This window comes from Podarcis melisellensis (assembly GCF_964234715.1).
Source record: "Podarcis melisellensis genome assembly, chromosome: 1".
NCBI classification, from domain to species: domain Eukaryota; kingdom Metazoa; phylum Chordata; class Lepidosauria; order Squamata; family Lacertidae; genus Podarcis; species Podarcis melisellensis.
In genome coordinates, this window is record NC_138528.1 from 106,256,978 (window position 1) to 106,278,658 (window position 21,681).

The 21,681-nt window shown below is 40.8% G+C and overlaps 1 protein-coding gene across 1 annotated transcript in view; it reads right to left on the reverse strand.

Annotated features, from left to right (window-relative positions):
• DPP4 (dipeptidyl peptidase 4) overlaps positions 1-21,681 on the reverse strand; it is a 48,958-nt gene that overhangs the window by 16,465 nt on the left and 10,812 nt on the right. Inside the window, exons 6-18 of the mRNA XM_081928940.1 lie at positions 20,844-20,896; positions 20,585-20,657; positions 19,388-19,508; positions 17,466-17,626; positions 16,411-16,514; positions 15,554-15,683; positions 14,985-15,029; positions 10,020-10,130; positions 9,864-9,931; positions 7,944-7,997; positions 5,673-5,791; positions 4,542-4,589; positions 2,862-2,960 (exon numbers count right to left, since the gene is read on the reverse strand). Of these exons, the coding sequence (XP_081785066.1) occupies positions 2,862-2,960; positions 4,542-4,589; positions 5,673-5,791; positions 7,944-7,997; positions 9,864-9,931; positions 10,020-10,130; positions 14,985-15,029; positions 15,554-15,683; positions 16,411-16,514; positions 17,466-17,626; positions 19,388-19,508; positions 20,585-20,657; positions 20,844-20,896 (1,186 nt within the window). The remainder of the gene's footprint in view (positions 1-2,861; positions 2,961-4,541; positions 4,590-5,672; positions 5,792-7,943; positions 7,998-9,863; positions 9,932-10,019; positions 10,131-14,984; positions 15,030-15,553; positions 15,684-16,410; positions 16,515-17,465; positions 17,627-19,387; positions 19,509-20,584; positions 20,658-20,843; positions 20,897-21,681) is intronic.

A 21,681-nucleotide genomic window follows, 5' to 3' on the forward strand; every position in this document is an offset into this window, starting at 1 on the left:
CCAATTCTGGCTTGAACCAAAATCCTACATTCTTAGATATAAGCATTTGTGCAAAGCATACTTGTACTTAAATACTACAGAGTGAGCAAACTATTAATTTGGCAGTGAGTTTCCAATTTTGTGTGACAATGCCCTAACATTTCTTCTGTTAGAGGGGAATCAGAGTGTTCTAAACTACTACAGCACTGTTCTTCACTTGTATTTCATTCTAAAACAGGGACATCCATCAAAAGTTATGTGTAAGCCCTATGCCTAAAAATCCTGACAAGGCTATTGGGACAATGAGAAAAATCTAGCCTTCTCATATTCTTATACTTCCAAGAACTGTAACACAGGTCAAACTGACCCAAGATATGTTATACCAATGCTTTGGTACCTGTAAACACACAGGGTGGTATTGAACATGACTAAGTCAGGTTCCTTAATTTCAATGGGTCAACTCTAAGTAAAACGTAGCGTTGAATACAGCCCACAAATTCTGCCACCTCGTCATTAGAGCCATTTGCATGCATGGAATGCCTTCAATATAGAATAAGTTATCAAGGGTAATTCATTCACCTACATTTTTATGGGACACCTGCACAACACAATTATGCAATCATTAGCATCTTTCCTCAGACCATAGAAAGTTTGAAATTTTCCAAAATGAAAAAGTAGCATAATCTCCACAGGCGTAGATGTCTTTGGCATGACTCTTCCTTCTTATGAAAAAGATTGGAGTTTTACTGTATTGGGAAAGGAAACCTATCACAGCCCAGGACATGTTCAATAGAACATTTGAAGTAGGTGCTGTTTTATTTAACACATATTTTAAATAGCATTATTATTATTTATTAAATTTATACACCGCCCTATACCCGGAGGTCTCATGGCGGTTCACAAACAAGACCACAACATATTAAATCAAACCAAAAACACTAACCCAATTTAAAACCCCCCAAAAAGATTATTAAAGTTGCAGTCCTACCCATGTCTACTCAGAAGGAAATTTACTGAATTCAATTTGGGGGAGGGGAGTTGTGCAAGCTACTGAATTGATACTATGCATGGGTGTTGCAGAAAGGGATCATGTGTAGACTAAGAGACTGTATGGAGAAAGTTTCTGTCTGTCACAACACAAATCCATCCCCACCCTGGAAAATCATGACTGGGCATGTAACAAGAAGATAAGCTTCAAGTTATGCTTAGGTGATATAACAACTTGAAAAGCATTGTAAATAATAATAATAATAATAATAATAATAATAATAATAATAATAATAATAATAATAAATTAATTATACCCTGCCCATCTGGCTGGGTTTCCCCAGCCACTCTGGGTGGCTTTCAACATAACATTAAAAACAGAATAAAACTTCAAACATTAAAAACTTCCCTAAACAGGGCTGCCTTCAAATGTCTTCTAAAAGTCAGATAGTTGTTTATCTCCTTGACATCTCATGGGAGGTCGTTCCACAGGGCGGGCGCCACTACCGAGAAGGCCCTCTCTCTGGTTCCCTGTAACCTCGCTTCTAGCAATGAGGGAACCGCCAGAAGGCCCTCAGAGCTGGACCTCAGTGTCCGGGCTGAACAATGGGGGTAGAGATGCTCCTTCGGGTATACTAGGCCAAAGCCATTTACAAATTTCTAGTATGCTCAGACGTGACCAAAATACACCTTGATTGGACAAATGTCATGTGCTTGGCTTGGTAGATGTAGGATTGCCATCAAAAACAACCTAAAAACTTCCATTCAGCACTGGGCTGCTGATAAATTTATTTGTTGTCAGCTTTGCCCTTCAAGTTTCCTCCTTTTTAAAAATGCTTTTATTCCTGGGTTGTTTGAGGTAATTGCTTAAAACGATGGGATTACTGTTGTTTTTATTTTTATGTTTTGTTAGCATTACTGTGTGACTCCTCCTGGAGGTGATAGCAGGATATAAATTCTGGTATAAATTAAAAACAATACTTTTTAAAGAGATTTCAGTGGAGGTGGGGGTATGGGGAAATATACTCAAGATATAAGGAGTTTTTGTTTTATATTGCCAAGATGTAATTGAACTCTGCATTTTTAGAGTGTGGGGGATAGTTGGAGAAGTTATAAAGACAGATGAAACAGTCACCTCCCCCCTTTTTTTAAGCAAAAGGAATAAAAATAGTCATTTTCAATGCAGAACAATTTATTTGTTCAGAAACATAGAAATGCTCCTTTGTAGTAATTTTATGTGGTCTGAAATCTAGGAGAGAGCAACATTTTTTCTCTAAATAGGATCCTTGGCTATCTTTCTACTGGAAAGTTACTGTAACTGAAAACACGCTGAGCTCAAATGTTTGGACTTGTGTAGGAAATCAAAGAAATTTATCTTACCCATTAGCTTCTACCCTGGAGAGGTGGTAGCAGTAAGATAAAGAAGGACAAGGTAAAATTGAGCATACATTCTACTGTGAATTTTTCCTAATCAACACATTTTTGTATGCAATTTTGACTAACGTACACATTTTTGCAAGCAAATGTTGTTAATATAATGTACGTCTTTATGTTGTTTTCACTAATGTATTCATTTTTATGCAACCGTAATATATGCACTTTTGTAAATGTTGAAGGACTTCACCACAAAATTCAGATAAGTGCAAATTTCAAAGGAAGGCTGTTTTGGTTCTCATATTGCTTCAGAAAGTACAAATTTGAGAGATTTGGCTTTAAATTCAAACTCCCACCCTAGTTCCGTCTCTTCAAAAAACAGCACTGAGCATTAAATGCAAAAGTGACTGACTGCAAAATCAGGACCTCCAAAATTCTGAATGCACATCTATTTCATGATAAAACTGAAGAAGTAAAAAAAACACAAAAAACCCCACAACTGGTTACAACTGGTAACTTACTTTCTCCATGCAATGTGATGTTCTTTAGTATTTTAGAGGGCATCTGGACATCCTTCTGCATATTATCAAATTCAGTGTTGTTTTCCAGGTATTTAATAACTACACACAAAACAGATGAATATGGGAGATGAGTTTACATATAGACAAATAATACTTTTTTAAATCCAAAGTTCTACAACCTGGAAAGCAGTACAATAAAGTGCGGAACCAGGAACAGAGGAAATAGCAACACAAAGAACGATCTGAACTCCTTCCTACCAATATGATCCCATTCCTTCCCCATTCCTAGAGCATTCAAGATCTAAGGAACAGACTCACAAATAGGAGTCTAACTGGCAACCATCCCATCTGGTCAGTTCACACATAAAGGGATTTTCCCCACAGTCACTTCTCCCTGTCCACTTTGTTAACTGCTTTCAGAGATTTAGTCTCTGTGCCAGTATGTGATATATATTATTTAGTCAGTCCATTCCAGCACCCAAATGCATAGGAGTTCCTCACATGAGCTACACTAAAAAGGGGTTTATCAGTCTACCAGTTTCCTTCCTCAATCCTTGGCTTTTGGTTATGCCACCAATAGGCCATCAAAAGGAAAGTTGCCAAGTTGGGCACTTCCTCCTGTGACCCCACCCCACCCCAAATCATATTATATCACTAGATTTACACCTCTAAGAATGCAGTCCTAATGAGAGTTCCTTGAGGAAAAAATCCCAACAAACTTCCAAACCAATATGCATTGGATTAAATCACGGGCTAGAGAACCTCAGATCTTGGTGCCATATGTACGCCTATGGAGCTCTCTATGCAGCCCCTGGGATTCTCCCTACGCCATGCCTCCTCCCTAGGCCACAGACTGCACTGGTGCTGTAGGACTTCAGGTCCTCCAAGTGCTTTTGCCTGGCCTCTAGTGTGTTTTGCTGTTATGATGACTATTTCCTGCCTGAATGCAGAATGGAAAGATCTGTGAGAGAGCAGAAACATCTGATTTATATGTGGCTGAATGCATGTCACCTCTATTGCTCCACCCACTTTTGCCTCTGGTCCCACCCATCCTGCAACACCCATCCCTGCAAAGGTTCCCTGTTAGTAGTTTTGTTTTCCCCACTACCATGTGAGCCTGCTCCCCATATGTTGTAGTATGAGTCCATGTCAATAGAAGCAGCTTGCCCAGTGGGGTGGAGCTACAATGCCAGCTTCTTGGCAGTGGTGTTGCCACTGCCTACCAGGGTGGAGAGAGGGAGAGGCAAGGAGCATGCAGCCACACAGGCAGGAGAATCAGGCTGGCTCTGCCAGTGGGCTTGTGGGCTTGCAGAGCCTCAGCCTCAACATTGCCTCATCCCTCCCCCTGTTCCGTTTGGGGTAAGCAGCTATGACACCACGGCCAGGAAGCTAGCATTGCAGCTCTACCCCACCATGCAAGCAGGCTCTGCATTGAACATGTTCTTATGCACTACTGCTGTATTGCTATATCTACTCAACTACAGTGATTGCCTCCAATTCAATGTTACTGGTCCCACTGACTTTGTTTTCCGCTTCTGTACTCAAAAGCAAGACCATTATGTTTGATTAACCCCAGAGAAGTATGCATAGGATTGCAGCCCAACTCATTCTACCAGCAGATGGTAAACATCCACAGATTTCTATGCATTTGCAGGTGTCTAAAACAAAACAGAAAAGTACCTGCATCTGTACTGCTGTTGAGCAAGTTGAAAGATGGCACACCAGGACCTGTTATGAACAGTGTTTAAAATTCAAGTTATTTTCCATTCTTTTAAATCAAGGCATTAATTGAGAGTTGCACACAACTTAAGTCAAACCCTTTGTTCAGGCAGGGGCCTGGTCTGGGGGAAAAGATAGAGAGAGTGAGGGAAACTTTGCCTCAATACTTTTTCCAGGACTTTCTGCCTGAAGTTTCAAGGCAACAATTTCCCTTCAGCCTTTTTTCTGCTTCCCAAAATTTGTATCTCGATCTTTTTTTCCTTTTTTTTATTCTAGGCAGCAGGAGAAGAAACAACACTTCACTGGGTAGCTCTTCTCATCGCTCAGCACTTTTTTAGAAATGATGTCCAAGGTGCACACATTAGCCAGCGAAATGTGTTGTAGGTTGAATCCTGGGAAATATGCAGCATTTGCTTTGAGAATATGTGTGGAGGTGTGTGTTGGGGGTAACACTGTACAGCTAGTTAAATAAATTCATGACAATTCTATCAGTATAACAAAACTGAGCTAGGGTAACCAGATGCAAAAAAAAAAATGATAAGGCTCCTACACAATTATTCATAGAACCATGGAATCATTGCATTGGAAGGGACCCTGAGGGTAATCTAGTCCCATCTCCCTGCAATGCAGGAATCTCAACTAGATCACACATGACAGATGGCCATCCGACTTCTGCTTGAAAACCTCCAAGGAAGGCAAGCCCACCGACAGATCAGTAGGTAGAGCATGAGACTCTTCAGCTCAGGGTTGTGGATCGAAGCCCCACATTGGGCAAAAGATTCCTGCACGGAAGGGGGTTGGACTAGATGACCCCTTTGACCCCTTCCAACTCTACAATTCTGTGATTCTATGACTTCTCGTGGAAGTCTGTTCTACTGTCAAACAGGTGCAAGAGCTCTGTCCTTTTTTTTGTTGCTATATGTCTAGCTGAATGTTTTTCTTCCTTCTATTAAGGCTAAAGAACAACCAATTTGCTTTTTCTTCTTATGATTAATATAAATCAGGCTTCCTCAAACTCGGCCCTCCAGATGTTTTGAGACTACAATTCCCACTTATATCACACTTATATCAGAAGGGGCAGGCTGTACTCACCATGGCAATTCAGGGTATAGTATCTTGCATTTGTGCTGAAGGATGCTGAATGATACTGACATCTTTCTTTGTTTAGATAACAGCTAATGCATGTTTTTTTTAAATCATTTAATGCTATTCTGCAAAAAAGATAAAAACAGATTAACCTGAAGTTAGTTTCATTAAATCGCAATTATGAAGAACTCCATCCAAATTGGCTTGGATTAAATCTATTTCATTTTAAAAGGTTGCACAACTGGCAACACTTTCTATTCTGTCCTGTTTTAAACTGGATATTAAAGTAAGAATTAACTACTGTAGCACAACTGTTCCATTCTAACAGGAGTGGCTAATCTCCATGGGATGGATCTGGTTCCCTAAAGCAAATTTTTATGCCCCTTCCAATACCTACTGAGGTTTTTTTTTGGGGGGGGTACAGCAAACACACACACACAGTGCTGAAATGTGCTGAGGAGGTTAAGCCTTTCTGCCCGGTGCCTTGATTGAGATGCAAATTGCCTCCTCCCTTGCCAGCAGATTGTCCTTCTCCTTGCTTATCAATCAGGAGACAGCAAAGGCACAGGATGACCTATGCCAAACACAGAAAGCCCAGGCCAGCACCACGAGGATACATAAAATAGCAAGAATTTATTTCCGGAATTTTTGAATTATGGTGCTGGAGGAGACTCTTGAGAGTCCCATGGACTGCAAGAAGAACAAACCGATCCATTCTTAAGGAAATCAGCCCTGAGTGCTCACTGGAAGGACAGATCGTGAAGCTGAGGCTCCAATACTTTGGCCACCTCATGAGAAGAGAAGACTCCCTGGAAAAGACCCTGATGCTGGGAAAGATGGAGGGCACAAGGAGAAGGGGATGACAGAGGACGAGATGGTTGGATAGTGTCTTTGAAGCTACAAACATGAGTCTGACCAAACTGCGGGAGGCAGTGGAAGACAGAAGTGCCTGGCGTGCTCTGGTCCATGGGGTCACGAAGAGTCGGATACAACTAAACGACACAACAACAACCACAACATTTCTGGAAGTCCAACATCCAGGGCAGGAAAGGTTCACACCCATGGTGGGCATGGGATCTCCCAGGATTGGTTCCCAGCCTTTGGTCCTACAGTAAGGAGCTGCTTCCTCCAGAAGAATCACCAGGCCTTGGTTGTTAACAGCCTTCTGTGTATATCCAGAAGAAAACAAGGAGACTGCCTCCTGGTGCCAAAGAGTGGGACCCTGCAAGCTAGCTGGCTTCCTTCACATTGAATAATTTTGGGTTCTCTCTTGCATGCTTCTCTCTTTTTGCATGCTTTTCTTTCAAAGTTTTGCTACATTATTTTCAGCTGCATGAAGAACTTTCTGTCTCCATGGTGTTCCAAATTCCTCCATGTTGTACCATCTGTATCACAGTAAACATACTTTTTATTCCTTTGATGAATCATTTGAGAGCTACGGCAACCTTCTTCCCATTGAAGATCGCTCCATTACTACATGGAAAATGTGGATTTCTAAGATAGCCATGCACCCACCTGCTAGCAGTTCATTACAGCACATATTTAGCTAGCTAACCTATGACTGTGTCGTGTTAAACCTCATCACTCAGATCCTACACACCCAGCAAAACGAAGCAAAAACAGCCATGCAATTTCCCATTATGCAAAGTCCATCAAATCTTGGCACCATATGCTGTTACATTTATAATAGAACACATTCCAAAGACGAACCCTATTTGGCGATCAAGAAATATAGGGTTGTGTTCAGAGGTGCTCTTCCGTGAGTGGAAGGCCTCTTTGCACAGGTGATGGGGTGGGCTTTTTCTGATGTACTGTCAGATTGTTCTATGAGAAAAGGGAACTGAAATCCAGCATCAGCTTTCCATTACTGCAACAAAGCTTCACACAAAATATTGCACAGAGTCTGAGGATCCATGCTTGCATCAAGTATATGTTGCATGAAATCTTCCACTTTTGGGGTATTTCTAGATCAAACCCACTGACTGACCAGACCAAAGGATCATAAAATACCCCATTCTGAGCATTACCAGGCCTTGGTCGTTAACAGCCTTCTGTGTATATCCCAAGCTCTTTAACTTATCATCTTCTGTAGAGCAGATGGAGTAAACTTCAAAACATTCTCAGATCATTATCACAGCTTCAAAAATATCAAGACAAAACAAGCTATCTTGGTTTAATGCTAAAAATAACTTTTAAAAACTAAAAATATGATATTGTCTTAAAAGAAAAAAATATCATATTGGGTTACAATAAAAATGTGGCGAAGTGGAATCTTACTTATACAGATGTCTTCCTCCTGGCGTATTTTCAAATTCATTACTGATAAAGTATCTGTGAAACAAGCAAACAAGTTACCAACTGGTTGATCAATAAATTGTGAAATCACCATTCCAATTTTAAAAATTGCCTGAGGTGACACACAAAATATGAAATTATTCAAATGTACAAGATACAAAAGACAGCTATAAAATCAACCTACATATAATACCTTACCATAGCAATGGTGTAAGACTAACTTGCATTGGCAAAGTTTGTTTTTATCATTGCTAAGGTAATGCTAACCTGGAAAAAAAAGAAAGGACTGCACCAGATCCCATAAAAAATGCAGCAGACAAAACAAAAACAAAACTGCACGACTTACTTAAGTAATTTCCAGCACTCACTGATCTCCATCAGGGGAATTTGTCCAACTCGACTTAACTTTTTTATGCACGTCTGAATAGTATTGAACAAATTCCTCCAGAAGCTGATCAGTGAAACACATTAGGAATTTTAAAAGTACTGCACTTGATTGGCTTTGTCTGTTGTATTATTTCTAGCTTTCTAGTTGAACGATAGTGAATGCTAAAAAAATAAAAAAGGAAGCTGGGGTGGGCGGACAATTTTGCATAGGAAGTATAGTGGATGGAGAAAGGAGTCTGTGAGCCAATAGGGCACTTCCAAAAGAGAGAGAAATGCTATGTTAAGCATTGGGTCTTCGTAACATTCAGTGATCCACGTTCCAGCATAATACTAAGCTTAGATGAACTTGATTCAACACAAAAGTTCCAATTTCAATAAAGGTTCGTGGTACTTAAACCTCACTGAAATCAATGTGCTTAAGTCAATTGCAGTCAATTTAACATGTCCCTCACTTTAGCTACATCTGGCTGGAGGGCTTAGAAATGACACAAAAAAATCAAGGGACATCCACGCTCAGCCTACCTGACAGACATAATCTGCTAGGCACCTGAGTTAGTTTCCAAGATGACTCCTGCTAATCTAAATGGGAAGACTTGGGGCATGCAGAATTAGTTTGGATGGTACAGGCTAAATTGATGGACTATACAGAACTGGCAAAATTGACATATAAGCTATGGGACAAGGATAACTGTGACTTTAAAGATGAATGGGAACCCTTTACAAAGTATTTGAAGATGCAACAAAGCGAACTGGACATCTTGGCTGGCTTTGAATAAACTTTCACAAACTTTTTATTGATGATAATCAGCTAAATAGTTTGAGGATCTATACAACTGTGTAACATGCAGAAAACAGAATTCTTAGAGAAATGAAAGACTGGAACTGAGTGAAGCTGGGGGGTGGGGGTGGGTGGGTTTTGTGTGGGAGGGAGCAAAAATGGGGGGTGGGAATAAGGATGATAAGTTTCTGGATAATATGTTTTGTTTTAATTTTGAATTAATTTTTTTTTAAAAAAAGGATGGTACAAGCTAGAAAAGGGATTCTTGCACAAAATCCTTATACTACTTGGTACCCCTTCCTCATAGGAACTTTTCATCTTTTCTCACTAACTTTGCAGGACAAAACTACTGTTTTGATATTTGAAGTTTTAAACTTAGAGGAGTAAACGGTTAAGACTTTTCTTTCCATGCAGGCCTTTTAAAATAACTGATGTTGGCCTGTTTTTAAATCTTTGTGTAAACTTCAGGGGTACCATGGGGTTTTGTTCCATTTTTGCTTTTAGCTTTATAATTTCATGTGCTATTTGTATTTGTAGTTATTTTCTTCTTTACTGGAAACCGCCAATATTGTTATAGGGCTGCATGCAAATGTTGCAGATAAATAAATGCAGAGGCAATTTCTGCTTCTAAATAAGAGACATCTCTACAGCAGATACTAAGGAACCATAATAGGCTTTTTAAAACATTATCCTCCCTTTCTCCACTAAAGTTAAAACTAAGTTTGATGAATACTCACATGAAGTTATTCATTAAAGCAGCTATGCTGATTACTTCCCAATTTCCAGATGTAATGGGCTTCATTTCCTAACATATAAAAAGGGTAGATAAAAATGGAATTACATGATACAATAACCTAAATCCACAATGATTTATTTATGTATCTGTTACTTACCCCTGTGCTATTGATACCAATGTGGTGGATATGCTTATAGCCATCTGTGTTGCTGATGATTTTGTAGTAGCTATCACCGTCAGGTGCAAAGTAAGGCTCAGAAGGTTGAAACTGGGGAAACCAACAACAAAAAGTTTACAGTAGATAAAGGAGGTTTTTGTTTTTTTTAAATGCCTTTAATGTTTATATCATTTTGTAAGTTGCTTTGGGACACTTTTCTTTTTTTTAAGAAAAGGAGAAATAAATAAATTAAATAATATAAGCTTTGGGAATCCTTTAAATATTCAGCTTCATTAAAGACCTACATTGGTTCCCACTACGTTTCTGAACACAATTAAGTGTTGGTGCTGACCTTTAATGCCCTAAACAGCCTCGGCCCAGTATACCTGAAGGAGCGTCTCCACCCCCATCGTTCAACTGAGGTCCAGCTCCGAGGGCCTTCTGTTGGTTCCCTCACTGCAAGAAGTGAGGTTACAGGGAATCAGGCAGAGGGCCTTCTTGGTAGTGGCGCCTGCCCTGTGCAGTGCCCTCCCATCAGATGTCAAGGAAATAAACAACTATCCGATGTTCAGAATACATCCGAAGGCAGCCCTGTTTAGGAAAGTTTTTAATGTTTGAAGTTTTATTCTGCTTTTAGTGTTCTGTTGAGAGCCTCCCAGAGTGGCTGGGAAAATCTAGCCAGATGGGTGGGGTATAAATAATAAAAGTATTATTATTATTATTATTATTATTATTATTATTATTATTATTATTATTAATTGACTAGTGATCAAGGATTTCTGGAAAATGCAAACACTGCAACGTTTTTGCAGTTCATGATGGAAGAATCTGTTTTCATTCTTCAAGGGGGATAATATAGCTAGTGTCTTAAAGAGTCAACAGAACAAAAACGGATTTATATATCATGGCTAAAATTTTAAGTGAGTTATGATTTATAATCTGGCTTCACCCTCTCAAACAAGACCTATTTTGGCAGCAATATTATCCCTAGATATTTCATAATGAGCCTTATGCAATTAGATTTATCATCTTATTGAAATGCTGTGTTCTAGATGAAGGAGGCTGTCCTGGCAGGGGAGTAATTGCAAATAAATAGTACTATCTTGCATTGAGTTGAACAGGCAAATTATAATAATAATAATAATAATAATAATAATAATAATTTATTATTTATACCCCGCCCATCTGGCTGAGTTTCCCCAGCCACTCTGGGCGGCTCCCAATCAGTGTTAAAAACAGTACAGCATTACATATTAAAAACTTCCCTAAACAGGGCTGCCTTAAGATGTTTTCTGAATGTCAGGTAATTCTTTATCTCTTTGACATCTGATGGGAGGGCGTTCCACAGGGCGGGCGCCACTACCGAGAAGGCCCTCTGTCTGGTTCCCTGTAGCCTCACTTCTCGCAATGACGGAACCGCCAGAAGGCCCTCGGCACTGGATCTCAGTGTCCGGGCTGAACGATGGGGGTGGAGACGCTCCTTCAGGTATACAGGACCGAGGCCGTTTAGGGCTTTAAAGGTCAGCACCAACACTTTGAATCGTGCTCGGAAACGTACTGGGAGCCAGTGCAGATCTCTCAGAACCGGTGTTATGTGGTCCCGGCGGCCACTCCCAGTCACCAGTCTAGCTGCCGCATTCTGGATTAATTGCAGTTTCCGGGTCACCTTCAAAGGTAGCCCCTTATACTTCTGTTTATGACTTCTATTTATTTCAATGCTCCCAAAGTGTCTGCTGGCTATAGCATTGTTCATGTGTGCACAAATTATTTAATAAGGAATCATTTATCAAAAACTACTAGAGATAATTGCTTTAGTTCTGGTAAACAAGTGATTACTTCTTTACAGTGCACTCCCATCTACCAGAGAGCTTATTTAACTGTATTACACAATTGGCACCTAATATTTATGTCCACACACACTGCTAAAATTGACAAAATATTAGTCTATAATGTGCTGTGACAAAAAGGAATGCAAATGGATGAAATATTAAAAGTAGTAACATCAGCAAGTTTCGTTGCTAGTTCAGTAAAATGACTAGATCTTTTTTATGGCGAAACATCCTGTTTTCAATATGAAAGCAAAAAGACCCTATTCATAAATCAATGCAAACACAACTTTCCCTTTGCTAACGTATTTTATTATCCAAAATCACTCCAGGTTGCATCCAGTGTGTCTTTACCTCAGTAGGAATAACTTTAATTCTTGCAAGTCAGGGAACCAAGTTATCACTGATCTCTGCTAGTAAGCTGCTTAAGCCAGCATCCTCCCCTCCCCTCTGAAAAATTGCTGCTGAGGAACAAGTTGATGCTCCAGAGCAGGATATGGTAAAGAGAAGTCCACAAGGTAGACGGGATCAGTGAAAATCAAGTGCCCTGACTTGAACAAACAGAATGCAGCACCACCATTCAGTATAGTCCTCCTAAGAAGCAAGTTATGTACATTCCAAAGAATGTTGGCAGCTGCATTTCTAGGTTCCAAAAGCAGATCCATACAGCAGCAAGTGGCATTCAATAACATACAGCAGCAAGTGGCATTCAATAACATGGCAACCTCTAAGGCAGGGATGCAGAACCTGTAGCCAATCAGATGCTGTCATATGACAGCTTCTATCATCCCCAAATATTGACTGTATCAGCTGGAGCCGATCAAGTCCAGCAACATCTGGAAGTTCCCCTTATTTGCTCTAAGGAAAATATTCATTGGCGTAGCTGTCCAAGGTTTCCCATTATTTCTAAGCAGCCTCCACAACATTCCTGTAATAAATCTTGTTGTTATCCATAGCTGTACATTCAAAGGTATTATGCAAAGTCATTGGTGGAGAATCTATATAACTGAAGGTTTTTTAAATGAATGAATGAAAGCAAGGCTTGCTAATTAGCCAATAGGCTGCACCTGCAAAGCCCTGTTGCAACTTGGCAAGTGCCACTGGTCAGCTGGTGCCTGCTGAGTGCTGTGCTTTACCAGTGTGCATTGATTTTGAAATGGCTTGCAAGGGTTGATGGGTCTGCCAGCTAGAAACAGTTGCCCACCCCTGTGACATGAAAGCAACCTTTGAAATATCATAGTGAAATGTAACTGTGCTTCACTGATGAAATTCTGTCAGCTGGAGTGCAGAAGGACATTATCCAACAATGGGGGGGGGGGGAATCAATTATCCTCCCTCCTTTCTAGTTTATATTGCACTCACGCTCGTTTTTTTCCACCTTCCTTTTGCATAACTGTTCGCCACATATGCAGTCTGCTCATCACTTTACTTACTGATACTTTACGATGTAGAAGCAAAATGTGTTAGCTGTAAGGTCTTCCTGATCAAGTTTGACAGCAGGTGGGATTATCTCCCATCTTTGTAGGGTAGATTTTTTTTATCCCTGCTGTCTCCTTCCTCACTTTGTTTCTTGAAAGCTCTTTTTTTTGCCAGGGGGGAGGGGACGGGAGGAATTTAAAAATTGTAAATATGCATGGGAAAGCTTGAAATATCACATGCATTTTATACTCTTATCAGCCTCAATTCCCCCCCCCCCAAAAAAAAGAGAAGTTGGGCACATAAGGCCATAAATGTGGCCTCACGATAGAAAAATAGTGGCAATATCATTTAAAGTGTTGTTGTCTCAATTATTTGGAATGGGTGTCTCCCAATGGTCTTGTCTAACTGCGCACCTGAAGGGTTATTATTCCGTTTTCCACCGTTAGGAAAAGTGATGCAATCCCATTTACACTTATCTGGGAGTAAGTAAAGGTAAAGAGACCCCTGACCATTAGGTCCAGTCGTGACCGACTCTGGGGTTGCGGCACTCATCTCGCTTTATTGGCCAAGGGAGCCAGCGTACAGCTTCTGGGTCATGTGGCCAGCATGACGAAGCTGCTTCTGGCGAACCAGAGCAGCGCACAGAAACGCCATTTACCTTCCCGCTGGAGCGGTACCTATTTATCTACTTGCACTTTGACGTGCTTTCGAACTGCTAGGTTGGCAGGAGTAGGGACCGAGCAATGGGAGCTCACCCCATGACGGGGATTCGAACCTCCGACCTTCTGATCAGCAAGTCCTAGGCTCTGTAGTTATCTGGGAGTAAGTCTCATTAAATCTACTGGAAATACATTTGAGGAGATATGTATAGGGTTGGGAGTCTGGCAGCATCTGGAGGGCCACCTCTTTCCTACTTCTAAGCTTCACCTTCCAGTCATTGTAAAGGTAAAGGGACCCCTGACCATTAGGTCCAGTTGTGACAGACTCTGGGGTTGCGGTGCTCATCTCGCTTTATTGGCTGAGGGAGCCGGTGTACAGCTTCTGGGTCATGTGGCCAACATGACTAAGCTGCTTCTGGCGAACCAGAGCAGCACACAGAAACGCCATTTACCTTCCCGCCGGAGTGGTACCTATTTATCTACTTGCACTTTGACGTGCATTTGAACTGCTAGGTTGGCAGGAGCAGAGACCGAGCAACGGGAGCTCACCCCGTCGTGGGGATTCGAACCGCCGACCTTCTGATTGGCCTAGGCTCTGTGGTTTAACCCACAGTGTCACCCACGTCCCTCAAGTCCTTGTAGACCAATGCAAATGATAAACCTTTAGGAAGGATTTTTAAAAAATGAAAATCTTGAAGAAACTTGGAATGGGGGGCGGAGGTGGAATGGACCAGTCTTCCTATAGATGTAGTATGCAATTGATTATTAGACTGCATGACATGAAGTAGCAGAAGACAAAGTTGTCCTTCCATCTGGAACATCTATGTTCTCATTTGCTATTAGCTCCACTAGTGTTATGGACCCATGTTTAAGGTATAAATATGGGCCTTGAGACTCCACCAGGGGACAAAAAAGCTGGGGAAAGTTTCCCTTTTCCCTTTGCCTCACTGCAAAAAGCACCTTCTTAACTATGCTTTGCAATGGAAAAGGACCCTTGGAGATATCGTTGCACATGGCTGCAGTGTAGCATGTAGTTTGGCTCCCAGAAATATAGTACTTACTCTGCCAATCCAGCCAGTTTTACTCTCAAAGTGACGCTGTTTGTCCTGAAAGGGGAAGAGAAAGAGATATCCACCATTATAACAGGTGCCTATCAAGCAATACCCTTCTTACCCCTCCCTTAACGGGACCCCTGCCCATATGGGCGAGTCGTGTCCGACTCTAGGGTTGTGCGCTCATCTCACTTAAGAGGCCGGAGCCAGCGCTGTCCGCAGACACTTCCAGGTCATGTGGCCAGTGTGATGAAGCTGCTCTGGCGAGCCAGCACCAGCGCAGCACACGGAAACGCCGTTTACCTTCCCACTATAAAGTGGTACCTATTTATCTACTTGCACTTAGGGGTGCTTTTGAACTGCTAGGTGAGCAGGAGCTGGGACCAAAAGATGGGAGCTCACCCCGCCGCGGGGATTCGAACCGCCGACCATACGATCGGCAAGTCCTAGGCACTGAGGTTTTATCCACAGTGCCACCCGCGTCCCGCCCCTCCCTTACTCTAATGTAAATAGTGACAGGATTTTCTTTTCCCAATGGCTTCCTTCGGAAAGTTGACCCCCAACCTACCCTTTCATACCTGTGGACATTGCCATGCTCCAGTTGTGTAGTCACAGATTCCAAGAACTGAAAAATTTTGAATTCTTTTGAGCCACTGCAGACAGAGTCTCTCATTGGTCACCCATGTTACAACACTCAGGTAGTGATCCCTAGAAAGGATAAGATGGTGCTAGGCATCTATTGATATACATACACAAGCTTGAATTCTAAAAACTCATAGCTACCATTTGTATTTATCTGAGCATTAAAGCACTATCACAATTGCAATACTGGCTACATTTCACCTGGATTTCTGATAATGCTCTGACTATGTTATCCCTGCTTCCCCACCCCTCCTGATGAAGCAGCAATTAAGTTCTAATTGCCAATGGACCCTTGACATTGGGCTTGCAACTCTTAAAACAGTATCTCCTAGTCTTAGGCTGAACGTTTAAAAACATTGAACAAGGATTGTTGACATTCTCACAATTCAAAAGAGGATGCTAAAAAGGGTTATACTTTCCTTCTTGCACATTTAAATGCCAGCTTAAGTGTTTCACGAAACAGAGCCATTAAAAAATTGTGTGCAGATTTGCTCCAGCTTGTTGAAATAGATAAGCTGTAATTCCACTTACAGCAATAGCAAATCACTATTTATAGGAAACCTCTTATGACAGAATAATGGCTTGCTATAATATTAACAAATAACATGGAACTATAAAAATGTTGAAAAGACAACTTTTACATATCAAACTTCTGCCAGAAATAGTTTTTACTACATTTACGTTGCTGTCTTTAATCAGTGCTCTGTTCTGCTTTATTATATATTGTTGCTCAACAAAAGGAAACTGTTATAGCAGTTTCAAACGCAAGGCTTGTTACATTATTTGGACTCACCCAGATGCTATGCTACTCGGCGCAACAATTTCATCGGAACTGATCTGCGGAAGAGACTGGGTATTCACAACAAATAGCCTTATGGTTGGATTCTTCGCACCTGCCTGAAAGAATTAATACATTTTATATCATGATGACATCTGTACATAACATCAATGCTCATTTATTAAAGCACAGTAAGCTTAAAAATAATTATTCTTCAGCTCAACATTTAAATGTTAGAATTGAGAATAGCATGGTATTCAGAAATATGCCAGGTAAGTTACGGATTTACAGAATTCTGAGGTTACTACAGGTGAATGTGTCTCTCTTATCTCTTTCTGATCATAGAGAACATTAAAGCTTTGTTCCATTCCAAAAAAAGAGGCATGGCAATATCATCCCAGACATTTTTATTTATTCATTTATTTATTCTGAGTTTTTTCTCTTGAAAGAAATAACAGCTCTGTGGGGCTTGTGGGGATGCTATTATCATTGGAACCACACATGCAATTCAAACTAACATGTAGCTTATGCCCTATAACAGTCAATTTTACTGAAAAAGAAAAGAGCCTCCAGCTACTTACTGCCAAACACATTCAGGCATGCAATCCCGAGTAGTAAATAGGGCAATATGATTATCTAAGCCCAGTTACATGTTAATACAGAGGTCTCCAATATCCCCAATTATTTTAAATGCAAAAGATGAGGGCCCCAGAATCCTGAGGAGGAGAAAGGAAGCTCTCTCCCTCTTTTCTAAAGACCATTCAAATGCATTTTCCGAAGGTAACAGACCTAACAGCCAATGAAGATCTGCTCTTATCACATTCCTACTCCACCCCAAGACAAGCCATTTCAGAAACTTAAATTCCAAAGTCTTAAATTGCACTTATTTCCTGTTTCCCTAGTGATAATAAAATACTTCATTGCTGCCAGATGCTATTGACTTAAGTCGCAGTAATCACAGCAAGCTGTTGAGGAGAGACAGACAATATTTTCGTTAGCAGCAACTGATTAAATGTGAGTATTCTCTTAATCAAAATGCTCAACAACTATGTTTAATAAATAACACAGACCTTAGGATACGGGATTTTAATGGTCTTTGGATATTGCAGTGTATCTTCTGAATAAAATGAATACTCAATAACAGGAACTCCAGTATCGTTAATCTCTGCATATGCTAAAAAGCTGCCATTTGGAGACCACCACAGAGCAGAATGGGTGCCAAACATTTCCTCTGAAAGAGATGCAAATGTGTTCTTTTGAAGCAATAGTAGCAGAGTTGGCTTCTGCCTCTGAAACATTGTTCTTATTAATTTGTATATAATTTCAGATGGAACTGTAGCTGCTAACATTCAGATGCCTTGCCCTGTCTTGCGACCAGCACAATAACCAAAGCCTCAGAAATGCCTTTTTATAGAAATAAATGTGTTATAAAAATCTGGCTTCAATAATTAACGTAAATGCTAGCACTCAAAATCATCAATTATTCTGACACTGAAAATCCAAACAATTTACCAAAGACAATTGTTTCTTTCCTAGTCTATAACATTTCCACAATGCATCCTTCCTAATAAGGCACAGTCAAATGAGAAGAAAACAGTTCTAGTGCCAGTTACAAGCCAAACATTTTTAAAATGTAAGGGAAATACCAGACATTATCAATATATCATATTTAACCTTTAAGAAGTAGTGCCTGAGTTTGCTTTCTTCTTCTTCTTCCCTTTTATGTCTTTTAGATTGTAATCCTGCAAAAAGGGACCATTTTTTGTGCACTGATCACGTGCAATTTGCCTTGGGAGTCTTTTCAGATGAACAGCAGAGTAAAAATGCAAGACCCCTGGGATTAGATGGGATCACATATATGGCTCTATTAAAAAAGTTAAAGGGATGTGCAGGAGAAATGGTGTTCAACTCTCTTTTCCACCTGTGACTTCTCTGCAGCCCCTCTACCACCAACACTTTTCTTTCTCAGTCATATTTATCTCAGAAGCCAGCAAAACAAAAAAGGCATCATGGAACAGAATTAACAGGTATTTAAAAACAGAGCCACTGCCAATTTTAGTTTAGGCCTGAGTGAAGATTGCCCAAAATGTTTAGGAACGTGCTTTGCAATTAAACTCAGCATTCGTTTGGAACAGAATTTGCCAATACCAAAAAAGTGGGGGGCACAACAGATTTTCACTGAGTATTTTATATCTCCAAAGGATGGATAGGAACAAAGATAATGCTTGCAAAACTGTTTACATGGATGCTGCACTGTTTTATCTCCCCGGCCCCCCCCTCTCTCTCTCTCTCTGTGTGTGTGTGTGTGTAAGTAATACAAACACAAGGTGCATCACAAGGGCTAGTAAATTAAAGGTGCTTCTTCAAGGGACTAATCATGAGTGCCAAATCACTACTGGCAGTAGTGAGTGAGGAATCCCTGTGTACATGAAATGTGGTGAATGCATCGGAACCGCTGGATGTCAGTAAATCATGCAAGAATCATTTCAAGTAACACTTCGAACAATGGTGTGGAGGATCACAAGTGTCCTTCCTTCTCTCCCTTCCTGTTCAGCAGCAGCAGCAGCAGAACTGCCACTTATTCGGAGAAGTGGGGGCAAGGTGAAGTGGGTAGCAAATTCACGGCTCTCTTGGTGCACCTGTGCAGTCCTGATCTCACTGCTGAATCACCCCATTCCCCTCCTGATAAGCAGTACAGACAAGTGCAAGCAGATTAGAAGTTTCCGTTTCTAATCTGAGGCAAACCATAGTTTGCTCTTTCGCTGAATGAGCAAACCCAAAGCATGACTGGGATTATTTTATCGCATGCTATGGGTCGCCACAAATTTAAAAACAAGAGCTTCTGATCTCTCCACTTGTCTGAGGATGAGTGGGGAGAACACAAGGTTGAGGGTCACAGCAGCTTATTCTCATTATAGAAAACCGTGGTTGCATCTGAATACAGTCACTGCCTCTTACAAATTCTGTATTTAGGTTGTAATATGGCAATTACCTTCATAAACCCAGTCTGGTATTCCATTAAAAATTTTGTTTTCTTCTCCATTTTTAGTGATCTGCACAGCGAGGGCATCTGGTGCTGTTTTCACATAAATGTTGTTACGCCAAACATAAGCCTGCCATTAAACAAAAACATTTTTAAAAAATCACCACGCTAGCTGCATAGCTCTTCACTTTATATCAACCGAATGACTTCTTTTCCCTTTCATTTGACACATTTGTAGACACACTGATTGGTTTTTTCCACCCACCACCTAATGATTTATTAAAAATATTTATAAGCTGCCATTTAGGGTCAAACCACACTCTCCCCCGCTGAACAGTTTAATGAGCACCGTTAGTTCCATTTTCAGAGAAGGAGGTGCCTGAATCATTTTCATAAAGATTAGATAATTTCACGGAGGATAAGGATGCCAGTGTCTCCTGGACAATGTCAGAGACTGTATACTTACAAATTCCAGTTGCTGGGACTCACAACTGGGGAGAGTGTTATTGTCCTGCTTTGGGGTTTTTCAAAGGCACACCTGGTTGGCCACTATGAGAACAGGATACTGGACAAAAACAGGCCTTTGGCCTGATCCAGCAGGTTCTTCTTAAGCTGTTATGATTCAAGGGAACTGAATGCAGCTCAAATGCAAATCTGCCATCTGCTTAACTAATTGATAGTCTAGGCTACATGGTGACAATATGAAAACTACTATCACACTTATGAACATTGTTGACTTCGGTATAATTTAGGCATATCTGAATGAAGCTAGTGTGGCCTGCAATGGTAACTGACCAATGACCATGTCGTTTCCTTCTCCCCTGGCTTAACCTCCCCCTCCCACCCTGTCCTTTTCTTTCCCCTCCCCCAAAAAACCTTAATTCTTCAAAACCTGAAATGGAAAAGAATGCTATATAACGGAAGTAAAAATCATGAAAATGCTCTTAATCTGTAAAATCTGCTGTCAAGGACAAGATCCAGCAGAGAACGTACAACATTCTCAGAAAAGTAATGTACAGAATATAGATATGTGCACCCTTTTTAATTAATTTATTTTTAAAGAAACATGTGGGCTTGAAATATTTAAAACCTTACTGCCAATAAGCAAAGGCCCTTGGGTGCAAACCTGAGCCTTTAAATAAGATCAATGGGAATTTTGCCACTTAACTTTTATGGTATGGGTTTGGCTACAAGTGTTTCACTAACCAGTTTGTGACCAACAGGTGCCCAGGATACGTACTGGATCTCCTCGGGAATTGGGTTGACCTGTACTAAGGTACTACAAGAAAAGAAAAACACAAAGGGTAAAAGACAAAGGGGAAAAGCAACCATAATACGAATACTAATAATACTACTAATACTCTTATAGTCTGGCTAGTCTGGCATGAACTAAAAACCCCTTTGTAAGGTAACAATAGCACTTTGATAACACAGTTGTTGTTATTGTAGTAGTAGTAGTACTGACCCAGCAGACACATCATAGATGTAGTATGATGCATTGTATGAGTGCCTCCACACCTGCAAGAGAAATGTTTGCACATAAGGAAAACACCAAGACAAACTGGCATTCAAAATCTTTTTCCTAATCATGTTCTTCTTATCTACATTTTATTTACCAGTAATATAATCTTAAAACCAAAGTCTCTGGCAGGGGCTGCATGCAGACCTCCAGGGATCGTTATCTGGCCCTCATAACACTGACCAGGCCTTGCCCCAGGGCAACACCCTATTACCAGCCCTGCTTTGCACCCCTTGTGCTGTGGTCTGCCTGCCTTTGATGAGCTCTTGAACTCTGACCATGTATCTTGCTTGTCTGGCTGGAGGGTGGAAGGATGCATGAGTGTGTGTTGAAGCTAGCCTACTGTACAAATACAACATTTTACATTCATTTCTCTGCTTCCTTATGCCTCTGGCTCTTCGCACCACCGGAATGTGGCTCTCAAGCTGGAACAGGTTTCTCATCTAAGGGTTGGAAGTGTATTTGCCCACACAACCCAAAGCTTTCATAGGGTGGTCAGAGCACTCTAGCACCAATGGCTTCACAGCCATGGGACTATGTGCTTGGGCATGGCCAACCCACACAAAACAGAGAGAGGTTCTGAGACTGATCTGCACCATCCCTTTAAAACACGTGACTTTCCCAATGAATCTCAGGAACTATAGTTTCTTAAGGGTGCTGGAAGCTGTAGCTTGAAAGCGGGGGGTTTCCCAGGATTTGTTGGGAGAAGTCAGATGTTTTAAGCAGGCATTGGATGTGCTTTAAATGTGTGGTGTGGATCTTCCCAGAGCGCTAAATAGAAAGC